Source organism: Rhinolophus sinicus, linkage group LG16, assembly GCF_036562045.2.
Source record: "Rhinolophus sinicus isolate RSC01 linkage group LG16, ASM3656204v1, whole genome shotgun sequence".
Lineage (NCBI taxonomy): Eukaryota > Metazoa > Chordata > Mammalia > Chiroptera > Rhinolophidae > Rhinolophus > Rhinolophus sinicus.
The window spans coordinates 33837482-33852331 of record NC_133765.1 but is presented as its reverse complement, the minus strand read 5'-3'; the positions used below and the strand labels follow the sequence as shown (position 1 = coordinate 33852331).

Sequence of the window (14850 nt, the reverse complement as noted above, 5' to 3'; positions counted from 1 at the left end):
GACAGAAGTTAATGAAAACCTTCTACCTAAACGTTCTGCCCCCTGGTGTCACTACTTAGCATTACGGTCTTAATACGTGGCCTCTTTCTTTCATTACTTCTAAGAACAACAGCCTTTGAATTAAGAGGAAATTGGGTCATTAGGCCAGAGAGTCCCAAAAGGATTTTTCGGAGGTAATAATAGGGATGCAAAAGCTATTTACAGTATTTCAAAAAACCAAAAGGAAGTTGTGCCTTTACTGGATGAAAGACTGCACTGGCTTATTAAAAGTCCCATGTTTATGCTCAGTCAGATGACACTTGGCTTATGCCATTGCTAACATATGCCTATCATTTTAATGAATAAAAATAGAAAAACTGATCAGTTATTTAGTAAATAGAGTTAAATGGTAAAAAATTTTCAAAACATGGAGGCTCTTTTATAAACAATGAAATAATGTGAATAATGGTGAAAAGATAGAAAATCACTGATTCAAAGAGTCTCTCCACCCCCTGTGACTTTTTCCTATTTGAGAGAAATGTGGTTTCTGCTATAGGTATCTTTGAATCGGGACTCTAGGGTGTATTAATGGAAACAGAGTGTCCAGAGTTCAAGAATTGAGAGTTTTCCCTCTTGCTGTGTGGGCCAGGCAACACCCAGGAAGTTCTGTTAACTTCTGGTTATCACATTTTAAAAGGGACATAGATGAGCCGGAGCTTGTATGGGGGACAGTCTCATTGGAGCCATTCAAAGCCATGTCATATCAATTATATAGGAAGGTTGTGAGAATGTTTAACCTGAAGAAAAATGATTTGGCTAAATGCGTGTCTGACATATTCATGTAATAAAAGGTCATGTGGAAAGGGCTTGGTCGTGGGCTACGACCACGGTTACATTGGTCGTGGTTGTGACTACTAGAGATGAGCGAGAGATGGTAAGTGCAAGTTACAGGGCAAAATAGTTTTCCTCATTAAAAGAAAGAAGTTTCCCCTGCAGAAATCCTCTGAGAAAGATGCCAGTGGGGTTCTCAAGCCTAGAACAGGGGGTGCCATTAAGACAATTGAAGCATCAGCTTGATAATTGTACCTGGTAATGTTTGGCTACTCCACACACCATGATTTTGTGAGATTCAATATTATCTTTTAATAATCAGCTTCTTTTTGTCTGCCCAGCTTTAATACCTCTTGATCGGGGTCTTTCCTTTCTTACGTAGCATGATAAATAGCAACACCATTTGTAATATTTATCAATACCCTGTTTCTGTGTTCAAAACAGCTTTCCCTAGGGTTTAGAAATTTATATACAGCCTTCTAGATATAAATAACCTTTTGTACAAAATTTATTTGTATTTACAATATTATCAATGGATAGGCAGCTAATTGCATGGAATTTAATAGGTAATTAATTCCTGATGTACTCAAGTCCAGTCTTTGTTTCTAGTCCTGAAACTATGGGCCTGTGTAAATCTTTGTCACTTAACTAATAGAACTGTGGAGATTTCTTGAAAATCTTTATAGTTGTTTATTAAGCATCTACTGTGTACTGGGCACTGTTCTAGGTGCTGGAGATATAGCAGTGAAAAAAGAGGAAAAGGCCCCTGTTTTCATGGAGTTTACAGTGGGAGAGAGAAACAGCAAATAACACTAAACATATACCAGCAGTAGTAGGTCAGGTAGGGGGTTTAGAGAGTGAGGGTAGGGGGTGCTATTGTTTTCCTAAGGAACACTCTTCCTCCAGGTATACGCACAGATCTCTCCCTCCCTCGGTTTGTAAATCTCTAAATATTAAGGTAGCAGGTCAGCCCTCCCTGACCACTGCTACCTTAGTATTTGAACAGAAATTTAGGGAGTGAGTCATGTATCAGCTAGAACAACAGATGCAAAGGCCATGAGGCAGTAGTCTCCTGGGGGTGTCTGAGGAGGAGCAAGTACTGTGGTTAGAGTGCCTTAAGTAAGGGGGCGGGGGGCGGCACAGTTAGGGTCCTGTAGGCCCAGGTAGGACTCGGCTTTTCCTGTGACTGACGTGGGAAGCTGTTTTGTGGAGGCACCAGACCTTTCTGCCCTGGCATTTTGAAAACAGTAGACAGCCAGTGCATTTCAGATATTATAGCCATTTTGCCTCCTGCTCCGTTACTGAAAATTTATCAGAGGTTTTTCTACTTAGCAGCAGTGGAAAACCATCAAGTCCAAATCTTTGAGGATTTGCCTGACGTTAAGTTTCAGTGTTGGTGATAATCCACTTTTACTTCCAACCTGTGAAAAATAATCTCTCTTTAGTCTTGTTTTAGCATATAGTTCTCCCAAAAGCCTTTTTTCTAAATATAACGTGTGTTTGATCATCACATGTTTGATAAAGTTAAGTCAGCTGGTATTTGCTGAGGGCCTGTGTGTGTGAAGATATGCTTCCTGCTCTCAAGTAGTTTATGTTGTTACACCTCATTATTAAAAGGATGTGAAAGAAATGTAAAATGAGTAAACGTGTATCTGGTTTATTTATTCACACAGTAGTTGTTGAGGACCAATTCAGCTCTCCCAATTAAAATGAATTTTGTGAGGCTGGAGCTCACGTTGAAAGAAAATTCCTTATATAAATTTTTCCCTAAATAAGTGGCACCCATAGAATTTATTTGGAGAGCCTCAGTGACGCAGCATTGATAGAACTTCTATTTCGTGACTTGCCACTGGGAAACCCAAACTTTAAGACATTACCCAGGTCCTCTACAGGTTTATCAACTAGTTGAAAAAATAAAATGAACACAGATTAAATAAAGAGATGACCCACAGTAGTTTTTAATCAAGCATTGCAAGGTGGGGTACAGATAGCATTTCTGTGGGAATTTTCAGAAGTGAGAGTTCAGTAGAGCCAAGAACGTTTTGCTGAATTTCCTCAGAAGTTGAGAGATTAGGGGGAGACATCCCAGATGGAGGGGAATCACATGAGCAGGGAAAAAAAAATATCAGAAGTGGATCATCCTCAAAATACTTTTTAAAATTAGTTTTGGGAAAAAGTGTCAAATGCCATAGTAAAAAAAAAAATAATAAAAAAAAATTCAAATAATGCAGAAGGGAATACAGTGAAAAGTAAAATACTGTATTCGCTCCTTGCCCCTTCCCTTAGCCACAGACAGCTAAAATAAAACTCTTGGAGCTGATATCAAGAAAAGCTAATCCCTGATTCCCTTTTTAGTAGAAATCCACCTTAGAAGGGGCCTGTCTTCTGTCTCCTTTGTTAATGTTTCTTGCTGCTGGGGGAGGGGACTGCCTCAGGGGAATAAGCCCATCAGTACAGCTCCCAACGCAGAGGCCTGCACTCAGATGAATTACTGTACAGACGGTTTCCTGCTACTGTTGCTGGTGCATGTTTGTGATTGTTATTGAGATTAATGTTCATTCTTTCCTTAGTCAACAGGCAGAGCTCGCCCTGCAGGAGGCGATTCGGATTGCCCAGGAGTCCAACGATCACGTGTGTCTCCAGCATTGCTTGGTGAGGCCACCCTCCTGCCTTGGGAGTTCTGCCCATGGGTTGAGTTGGCCTTTGGAAGGCCCCGTTCGAATCGAGTTGTTTTGTCGTTGGAGCAAAGGTCCTTAGCAGTGACGGGACAGTAGTTAGGTAGTCATGGGAATGCAGGAAAGGCAACTGTATTTATCTGTCTTAATTCACGACATCTGTTTTGCTTGGGCGGTGTCTCTTACCGACAAATTTTAGTGCAATTTGCCGTGAAAAACTATCACATTAAACATTGGCATTAACAAAAAGGTGTATGCAGCACCTTGTCGCTGGTTGAGACGTTGTCCTGTAAAAGCATAAGTAAAAACCAAGCACAAGTAAAATGCTGGATTCATTTAACAATCACCTGAGAATCTCACTTTCTCAGTTAAAGGCCATATGGGGGCTTCATGCTTTTTTTTCTGGAACACTTGACACTCACTGCTGTCAGAAGTGAAGAAAGTCAGTGGCTTGTTTGACAGTTTTCCTGTGTTTGACAGGTTTACTTAAGTTCATCATTCATGAAAGAGCATGTTGGAGGATTTATTTTGTCCCTTGTTAATTATTTTTTGCAACCATGCTGATATTTCAATAGGACAGTAACCATTTCACTGTTAGGATATATTTTGATGATTTCTCTTACCAGAGCTGGCTTTATGTGCTGGGGCAGAAGAGATCCGATAGCTATGTTCTGTTAGAGCATTCCGTGAAGAAAGCAGTACATTTTGGGTTACCGGTAAGGCTCATCATCCTGTGACATTGTTTAAATAAATGGTGTGGTTTTATTCTTGGTAGTTTCATATGACCTTAATTATTAATTAAACTACTAAATTCTGTGAGATAGGTTTCTCCCTTTATCCTGGTAACACCTGTGAAAGTTCCATTTATCAATTTGATGAGTTTTTGGGTTTTTTGTTTTTTTTTAGTTTATTGAGCCACGTTAACTTTCACATATTAGAAAAATTTCAGGAAAGGCTTGATTTCAAACCAGGGATTGGCAAACTTTACAGCCTTTGGGCCAAATCTGGCTCACAGCCTGCTTATGTATGGCTCTTGGGCTAAGAATGGGCTTTACTTTTTTTAAAATTTTTAAATTTATTTTATTTATTTTTTAAAGATTTTATTGGGGAAGGGGAACAGGACTTTTATTGGGGAACAGTGTGTACTTCCAGGACTTTTCCAAGTTAAATTGTTGTCCTTTCAGTCTTAGTTGTGGAGGGTGCAGCTCAGCTCCAGGTCCAGTTGCCCTTGTTAGTTGCAAGGGGCGCAGCCCACCATCCCTTGCGGGAGTAGAGGAGTCAAACTGGCAACCTTGTGATTGAGAGCCCACGCTCCAACCAACTGAGTCATCTCTACACCCGGAGCTGAGCGGCAGCTCATTGACTTCACTCCAGTTGTGGAGGGCACAGCTCGCTGGCCCATGTGGGAATCAAATTGGCAATCCTGTTGCCTAGAGCTCGGGCTCTAACCAACTGAGCCACCCATCCGCCCCGGGTTTTACATTTTTAAACAGTTGGGGGAGAAAACAATAAAGAATAGCAATAGAGATAAAATGTGGTCTGCAAAACCTAAATTATTCACTATCTGGCCCTTTATAGCACAAGTTTGCTAATCCTTGTTTTAACAATAAACAAAGCCAGGCACCAGTAAACCTGATAGGCAGATTCGTCCTAGTGACAGGGAAGGACCTGAATTACAGTCCTCGATGACAAATACTGAGGGGCATCGGAAGGGCATAGTCTCTATATGTGAAGGAATAGTGAGTCTAGATTACTGTTGCACAAAGAACCTTATTCTGTCTCAAAAACATCTACTGAAAACGACTATAGGCAGTGGGACTGCTTAAGCATCTGTTTGCAACAAATTCCAGTAAAAATGAAAGTAATTGTATGTAATAATTTAAAGTATATGCTTTTCAAATTTGTAAATTGTCCACTGGACTCATTTCTGGAAAAGGAAAGTTTTATGTACAGAATTAGTTGTAGTGACAAAAGTAAGTGGCTCCTTAAAATAAATGGTAGACTTCTTAAGTACAATTTTTGTTATGGATTTAAGCTGATTGTTTTTTAGTTGAGTTTTCATCCTTGAAAATTTTACTAAAAGTTAATGAGAAGATAATTATGCTTATAATAGGCATCCTTTCTAAATCTCCTAATACATAATATGCCTGGCACTGTTTGACATATGATTTCATTTTAATCCTCACAGCAATTCTGTATGATAGGTTTGATGCCATTTTACAGATGAGGAAGCTGAGGCTTGGCTAAGAAGCAAAGTGACTGGCTCCGGGTCACATAGTAAATGGCAGAGGCAATGTTTAAGCTCAGGTCCATTTCATGTCAAAGCCCTGGCTATTGCCAGTATACTAGGAACTGGAGCACAGTGCAGGAACGCAGCTCTGTGGGTCAGGATCAGGCTCTAGGTGCTTTCCTTTTAAATAGTGCTGTCACTGTGCATGTGCTACAATGTAAAATATGTGAAATTCTGAAGAACAAATTCTGTTGTGTGATCTCTGTCTTGGGCCATGGGTGTGTCTGTCCGCCTAGTACCTCGCCTCCCTGGGAATACAGTCCCTAGTTCAGCAGAGGGCTTTTGCTGGGAAGACAGCAAACAAACTGATGGATGCCCTGAAGGACTCCGACCTCCTGCACTGGAAACACAGCCTGTCGGAGCTCATTGACATCAGCATCGCACAGAAAACTGCCATCTGGAGGCTGTACGGCCGCAGGTGGGTCTTCAGGCGCAGGGTCAAGGCCATGCGCTGTGAACCCTTTTATAGACAAACGGGCTGGCAGACTGGTTCTGTGAGAGACCAAACCTACAAGTGTTTCCGCCTTTGATGGAAGTGGTTCATGCAGGGGAGTAAAGACAGTGCTTTATAGTTTCAAAACATTTATTGTACTTTGCACAGGCTTTGCAGAGTTTTTGCCCCACCCTGTTCTTATTTACTCCTCACTGCTCTGAGATAACTGGTGGGTGATGTCCGCTCTGAGATGGATAAACCAAAGTTCACACATCTCATCTGCCCAGAATCACCATTGTGCTGACTAAGTGGCAGAGCCGGAACTCAAAGCCAGGCCCTCTGACTCCAATCACTGCCCTGCGCTCTGAGATAGGACCCTCTTCCTGTTCGCAGGAGGCATGGGTTGTGGTCGCTGAAGCTGAGCATCCCCTGAGCCCCAAAACTGTTATGTAAAGAAAGCTGCTCCCTGTTAACTGAGGTGTGTTCTCTGGAATGAATGTCTGTAGCCTTGTGTTTAGTTTCCATTTAGCCTGGAAGTAAACTTCTGAACCAGAGTTTTAATCCTGGAGCCCTGTCACTTACCTCACCTTTCACCTGACAATCTGCTGTTTGTAGGAATTCCATCATGAAAGGAAGTGCCTAGTGTGCCAGTCTTGTTTTTGTACTTGAGATAATTTTTTGGCACAGTGTGGTCTGAAACAGCTGCGGACGCTGGCCACAGCTTATACTGCGGGAGCAGCTGGTGCCAGGGTGGCATCGGGGCCGAATTTACCCGTGAAAACTAATGAACATGCTGTGACCATGGGAAACCAGAGGCGGTGGGGCGTCTGGAGCTCAGAGCTCCAAGTCGTGCGTAACCCCTGCCTGTTTCCTTTGGTGCCACACATCCAGGGCTCTGCTAGTCCTGAGGGCAGGAGAGCTGGCGCCCGGAGGCAGCTGCTCGCACGAAACCAGAGCTGGCAGAGGGCCTTAACTTCCTCCCATTTCCACTGAAGATAACTGGGGCGTGGGGAGGTGGGGGGACGCGGCCTGGGTCCCTTGACTGATGGGTGCCCCCGCCGTCTCCTCGCCCAGCACCATGGCGCTGCAGCAGGCCCAGATGTTGTTGAGCATGAACAGCCTGGAGTCGGTGAATGCGGGCGTGCAGCAGAACAACACAGAGTCGTTCGCTGTCGCGCTCTGCCACCTCGCGGAGCTGCACGCGGAGCAGGTAGGCGGGCCGGGCCAGAGCGCTTCCACAGCAATGGAGGCTCTGCGCTTTCTCCTCCAGTGCCTGAGAAAAGCACTGGTCGTGTCTTGTCCAGGCCTGGTTGGATGCAGGAGGTGGAAAGGGTGCAGTCCCGAACCATTGGAAATGGACTGGGTGTGGGGTCTGCAAAGTTTGTTGAACTTGGATTCCTTTTGGCGTCAGCGAAGGGAATAGGTCAGCTGTTTCCATGTGACAAGTGGAATAAAAAGGAGTCTTTGAAGTTTCTGGTTGTAGAGCTCTGTTTACAGGAGAGAGGGGAGCGTAATAAAAGGATTGCTAAAATGATAATATCTGGTGTTTGTTATGAACTTGTTCTGTGCCAGGCCCTGTGCTTAGTTTTTCAAATATATTATCTTATTGAATCCTTATAATAGCCCCATGAGGTCAGCTTTATTATTATCCCTATTTCATAGAACAAGAGAAAAGATCCAGGGAGCTAAGTCCTATATCCATAATCAGTACATATCAGTCAGGGCTTCAACCCAAGTCTGATCGACTTCAAGAAGGACAGTGGGAATTGGACATAACCTTGACTTAGAGCCCAAGTAGTTTTACATGGTTCTCTTTATAGGGGATTGATTAAAGGGTCTCATGCTGCTCTAGGCTCTCTCTGTCCTTTCATGGGCAAGAGGTCAGGGAAACTCTTAGCTAAGCCCTCTCGCCCACTAAACACTGCCTTGCTATAAGTACGTTTCCTTGCTCGTGTTATTTTTCTCCATCTTTGTGGTAGTATCCATTGTTTTTAGGTTGCATCAGAACACGCAGCATTCCCTAATCTGTAGCCTAAAGAGCTTTGTGTGTGTCCACCCCTTTCAGAAGTCTCCCTTATATGTTAGCGTTTTGCAGTCCTGTAGGTCGCTGTGTAAACAGCAGGTGGTGCGCTCCAGCTGGTGGGTTCCGAACGCACCTTCAGCTGCCTTTTCTTCCTGGAACTGGGGAGTATCACCCTCGCTTTCTGACCTCAAAGCAGCAGGCCAGCCAGCTGTGCTTGCTGTTTGTGTTTCTCCAGGAATGTTCATGTTCATCACTGTCTTGGTTTTTCCCCCCTCTTAATGGCACTGGAACCACTTGGACATCCTTCTTTTCCTGGCCTGGTGACGTGGTAACAGATGAGTCAGTGAACTTTCAGTTAGGTATTTGGTGTGAGCCTCATGCGACTTTTTTCCCAACAGTTTTATTGAGACATAATTCACATACCATATAGTTCACCCATTTGAAGGATCCCATGTGACTTTTTGAAGTTGGATTCTCCCCACTGACCCTAACTTTAAACAGTGGAATAATTTCATTCAGTTCTCTTTAAGTTATGTACAGTAGAAATCCTTTTTTTTTTTTCTGTTGGAACGGAAAAGTCCTCTAGAGAAATCTTGTTTTGGCCAAATTCTTTAGTCTTGAAACTTTTCTCTAAGGCCTATTGTTCTGTGATTTTTTTTCCTGGGAATAAGACCTTGAAAAGTAACTGTGTTCTTTGGATCTATATTAATATTTCCGTCTTCATCCCCCTTTCATCTCTGGGCTTATGTGAAAAACCTGCTAACCCTAACATTGCTTGGCTCTAATGGCCGGATGTGTTAGGGAATGTTTTAATTGCACAAAAGATAGTCAGTGACCTCTTTATTTTAGTTCAATTTATTTCACCCCTTTCTTTAACCTGCCTTAGAAAGACCTTTCTATGTTAGAACATCAACCCTGTAGATACACCCACTGGGCTGATGACTGTCAGTTTTAATTATACAAGTTAAACTGAACTGCAGTTTCCGAGCTTCCTCCTGCAGCCCGGAGGAAGTACCGCCCCGGTTGCTCTTTCTGCGTAATTCTGGTTCATCATGTGTCATTCCTCTCCTAGCCTCAGCAATGGCAGGCTTCAGTGGGAATGTTTGGGGGTGGGGCGGGGGGTATGTAGCATGCACACTGTTCTCTCTACCCGGCCTGACTGACGACAACCCATCTGGGTCCATGTGCCCCCTCCCCATGGCAGTCATGAAAATAATTGGCAGGATTGGTCAGTTAAAATCACAAGAAGAAAGAGATTGATGATCTCTTATTATAATTCAATGTAATTTCCACTTCAAATAGAAGTTCACTTGCAGTCTAATTGAGCTTCTGTGTAGACAGAAGATACATGACCTGATCAAAGCTTGGAACAAACTGAAAAGCTTTGGGAGTCAATAAAGTGAACACGAACATCCCAACAATATAAGAGTGTAAAAAAGGCACGAACATGCATTCACAGAAAAAGCATAAATGGCCAAAAAAAAAGAAAAATTTTTTAATTTGGTCATTAAATTCAAATTAATGCAGTGAAATACCAGTTTCACCAAACAGGCCAAGATGCTTAAGTATCAGGGGAGGAGAAAGCATAGAGTGCTGATGTGAAAGTGCTTATACTTTTCTGGAGAGTAATTAGTAATATGTATCAAAGCACTTACAAGTGCCTGTCATTTTGCTTAGCAATTCAACTTCTAAGTTTTTATCCTAAGGAAACATTTGGACAACCATGCAAAGATATATGCACCAAGATAGTCATTGTAGCATTTTTTAAAATGAAAAAAATCAGAAACAACCAAAATATCCCGAACTATGAGATTATTTTGGTATGCCATAATTTATTTACCTAATAAATATTATAATGATACAGATTTGTATTTACTAACACTGGAAAGATTTCTTTCATTGAGAAACTATTGAGTGCTTACCGTGTGGTAAACAGTGTTATAGGCAATTTACAAAAGTTGTATGTATATCTACTTTTGGAATATCTGTATGTTTTATATTTATGTTCATAAAAGAAGTCTAGAAGGATGTGTGCCAAAACATCAACTATGATTTTCTTTGGTGAGGTTGAAAGTAATTTGTCTCTTTCTTGTTTACATGTATTTTATGAGTTTTTTTTCTAGAGTGAATACATATTACATGAGTAACTTAACAGATAAAATATATTAGAACCTAAAAAAAAAGCCCTTTGATACTTGACGGTCTCTGCCTAGTGTCTTCCAGGTTCTGCTCCAAGAATGGATGAGTCATATCTGCATCCTGCACGTGGTGCAGCAGGTGTGGTTTCAACCCAAGTGTGCTCATCACATCTCGTCTTTCTGTTTAGGGCTGTTTCGCTGCAGCTTCAGAAGTGCTGAAGCACCTGAGGGAGCGATTCCCACCCAATAGTCAGCATGCCCAGGTAACCTGTCTTGCATGGCAATGGATTTATTTCTCAAAAGACTTTTTATTATAAGCTGTCTTCTGAAAGGCTGAGAAATAAACTCTGAGAAAAGATTTCAAGTAGGGTACTTTTTTTCTTCCCGTCTGAGTAATTCTAAATTAGTATTTGTTGTGTCTCTAACTGTGTGGGAATAAGAAAAGACATCATCAGTGTCGTTCTGATAGCTGGAGAATAAGGTCTCGTTTTGTTATTTTGTCTCAATACTTGGCAACTCTAATCTTTTCCTCCCCAAACTGAATGACCTTTTGGGAACATGTTGTACCCAGAAGGAATGAACTTTATAAAGGACTCCTAGGCCCTCTGTTCCTGATTGCAGTGGTTTTTTATCTCTGATGGGGCTGAGAAAACTGTTGCAAGGGGCCTCTTTCTCTTCCTCCCCTTACCAAGTTTAGTCTTCAGTAGGTTAGGGAATTTAAAGTCATAAGCGACCTTGGCCTGGTATCTCCTCCTGCTGGTCGCTGGGGCTGCCATTCACATGGGTTGTTGTCTCCCCCTCATTGGATACGACATGAGTGCCCATCTGCATGTGAACTATGCTGGGATCTGAATTCAGAGTACCCAGAGTGAAAGGCAGTATGCAAATAGGGTGTCAGATAGCACCCAAAGATGAAGTGTGGCTCTGTGGTGGTGCTATTGCAATGCAGTAGTTTGGGTTACAGTTCTAGCTATTTTTTCAGATAGTGCACAGTAAAAAAAAAAAAAAAGACAATTCACAGTTTACAGAAAAAAACACGTATGGCTGATAAATATGTAACAAGATACTTAACCTGGTTGGTGGTCAGGGAAATATAAATTAAAACAATAATGAGATATTTTATACCCATCAGATTGGCCACAAGGGAAGTATCTAACAATACCAATTGTTGGTGGGGTTGTGGAGCAACGAGTAATGTCATTACACTACTGGTGGGAGTGTAAACTGGACAACCCATTTGAAGAGCAAATGGGCACTATGTTAAGTGAAGTGTCTGTCCTACAGCCCAGCATTTCCACTGCTTGCTGTACACCCGAGACAGACTCTTGCACAAGGAGAGGTGTACGAAAATGTTTATTGCAGCACTATTCAGAAGAGTGAAAAATCCGTACTACCTATGTGCCCATCAGCACAATAGAAAAGCAGTCGTGTGTTAATATAACTGAAAACCATTCATCAGTGAACAGGAATGCAGTAGAAGTTCTTCTATTAACGTGTACATCCCCCAAAATAACGTTGAGCTTCAAAGCAAGTTGTCAGCGGATGCTTACAGTATGACGTTATTTATTTACACAAAATTTAAAAACATACAAGATCATACGGTATATTGTTTAAGGCTAAGTGTATATGTTGTAAAAGTATAAGAACATGAATGATAAATACCAAATCAAGAGCATGCTTTGGAAAAAGAAATTTGTAAAGGACTCCAATAGTACGTGAAATAGTATCTGAAGCGGATAAAGCAAAACGTGATTTGACAGTTGATGACTGGCATACATGTGTTTGTTATTTTATTCTTAGTACTTTTTCACATACCTGAAATATTTAAAAATATTTTTTTAAATTGCAAACAAAAAGGAATGTGTGTGAATTGTAAAGATATTTGCTAAGCAAGCCAGAGTACGTTTTTTCTCTGTTGAATAATGAGGTGAACACTTGCCATTTTGTCCCTAATTGTGTTTTTCTCTTATTAGTTATGGATGCTATGTGATCAAAAAATACAGTTTGACAGAGCAATGAATGATGGCAAATATCATTTGGCTGATTCACTCGTTACAGGAATCACAGCTCTCAACAGCGTAGAGGGTGTATATAGGTAAGAAACTTGGAAAACTCCAACCCAGACATTCTCAGATGGCTGTATTCTAACTTGTTCTGTGTGGATTGATTTATTATAATAGCTTTAGCTTAGGACAAAACTTTTTTCCATTTACTATGTATTTATTACAGGAAATGAGAAAATATAGATAAGCAAATGGAGAAAATAAGTACCACCCAGAGATAATCATTAACATTCTGATATCCATAGTTCCAGACTGTGTGTGTGTGTGTGTGTGTGTTTAAAAAAAAAATTTTTTCCCCCCCTCTTTTAACAAAAATCCTGTCAGGCACAGTTCTTCCCTTTGGGAGTCTAATTGAGGAAATAGGGATTCTAATCTTAACAGTGACTATACTTATAACCCTTGCAAAACCTCAGCATAACCACTTACGTGTACTTTGTTTCTCTGTCAGAAAAGCAATTGTACTACAAGCTCAGAACCAAATGTCGGAGGCACACAAGCTTTTACAAAAATTGTTGATTCATTGTCAGAAAATCAGGAACACAGAAATGGTGATCAGGTAAGAGAGGTGTCTCCTCGTCTCACCTACCGACGTACTTTGTGGTGGCTCCTCTCATCCTGTGTCTTCCTCTTTGGGGCAGTGTCCTGCTGTCCGTGGCAGAGCTGTACCGGCGGTCTTCCTCCCCCACCATCGCGCTGCCCGTTCTCCTGCAGGCTCTGGCCCTCGCCAAGGAGTACCGGCTGCAGTACTTGGCCTCCGAAACAGTGCTGAACTTGGCTTTTGCCCAGGTAAGCTGATCTCTGTTTTTATAGCACATATTTGTAGTCCAGAACTGGCAAGTCTGTTACTACGTTTTGGTTTTGAAAAGGAGAATGGTGCGCTTTCACTTCTCAATGTTGAAGTCTGGGAATGTGGTCTCCATGGCAAGCTGTCCACAGAAGTCTGGAGTTGTGAATGTGGTGACAGGCCTGACACCTCCCAGTGGTACTGGCTTCACCAGGCTGCGTGTTGTAAGGAAGACTTGCCTCTTCCTGGGGGCCACTTGCATTGTAGTAATGATTAGCTGGCCCAGAGCCGTGTTGCATTTAACAAGGGGGTGAATAGAAAAAAGAAATGAGGAAGTCATATGTTCACTAGAAGGTTTTGAAAATTAAATTGTTTTATGTCTGTTTTCTATCTCCCTCTGTAGAAACAAAAGACCACGAGAGAAGGGACTCTTGTTTTTTTCCCTACTGTATCCCGTGGTACCTCGTAGGACCTGCATATAATAAGCTTTTAATATTTATTGAATGAATGCTTTTCGAACTCACTGGAGGAATTTACTAACTAAAGCAGAGGTTCCCCAAATTAACCGTGCATCAGAATTATTGGGAAATTTAAAAAATATTTACCTGGCCTTACCTCGAAACTACTGAGTCAGAACTCTAGGGGTGGAACCTAGAAATCTGTTTTCCTTAGTGGCTTCCGCAATAATTCTTTCTTTTTCTTAATTAAGATAAAATTTACATAACATAAAATTTACCATTTTAACCATTTTAAAGTATATAATTCAGTGGATTTTAGAACATCTATATCATACCTACATATAGATATATGTTAATAGCTATAAATATAGACTAATTTACAATATCTACAGTGTTTTGTAACCATTACACTAATTCCAGAATATTTTTATCACACCAAAAGAAGGCTCTATGTCCATTAATCAGTCACTCCCCATTCCCCCTCCCTCCAGCCCCTGGCAACCACCAATCTACTTTCTGTCTCTATGGGTTTCCCTATTCTGGACACTTAATATAATGGAATCATACAATACCTGGCCTTTTGTGTCTGACTTCTTCACTTAGTGTAATGTTTTCAGGGTTCATTCATGTTGTAGTGTGTGTCCGTATTTCATTCATTTTAATGACAGAATAATACTCCATGATGTATACCCATTTCATTTATCCATTCATTGATTGATGGACAATTGGGTTGTTTCCACCTATTATGAATAGCGGTTCATTGATGTACAAGTCTTTGTATGAATATCTGTTTTCATTTCTCTTGGGTGCATTTAGGAATGGAATTACTAACATGATAATTCTGTTTAACTTGATTGATTTTTGTACATTGCACTTGCAATCCTGGGGTAAATCCTACTTGGTCATGCTGTATGATCCTTTTAATATGCTTGCTGGGTTTGGTTTGCTAGTATTTGTTGAAGGTTTTTGCTTCTATATTCATAAGGGATATTGGTCTATAGTTTTCTTATGATAGCTTTATTTTGCTTTGGTATTAGGGTAATAATGACCTCACAAATACTGGCCTCTTCTATTTTTTGAAATAATTTGAGAAGGATTGATGCTAATTCTTTAAACATTTTGTAAAATTCACCTGTAAAGCCATCTAATCCTGGGCTTTTCTTTGTTGGAATTTTT

At 41.1% G+C, this 14850-nt stretch overlaps 1 protein-coding gene across 3 annotated transcripts in view; it reads left to right on the top strand.

Annotated features, from left to right (window-relative positions):
• The window catches only part of ANAPC5 (anaphase promoting complex subunit 5), a 32109-nt gene that overhangs the window by 14664 nt on the left and 2595 nt on the right, over positions 1-14850 (top strand). For all 3 annotated transcript variants that reach the window (XM_019734087.2, XM_074321742.1, XM_019734088.2), the window contains 8 exons: positions 3381-3462; positions 4112-4201; positions 6012-6193; positions 7283-7418; positions 10558-10632; positions 12343-12464; positions 12881-12988; positions 13071-13218. In XM_019734087.2, the coding sequence (XP_019589646.1) occupies positions 3381-3462; positions 4112-4201; positions 6012-6193; positions 7283-7418; positions 10558-10632; positions 12343-12464; positions 12881-12988; positions 13071-13218 (943 nt within the window). The remainder of the gene's footprint in view (positions 1-3380; positions 3463-4111; positions 4202-6011; positions 6194-7282; positions 7419-10557; positions 10633-12342; positions 12465-12880; positions 12989-13070; positions 13219-14850) is intronic.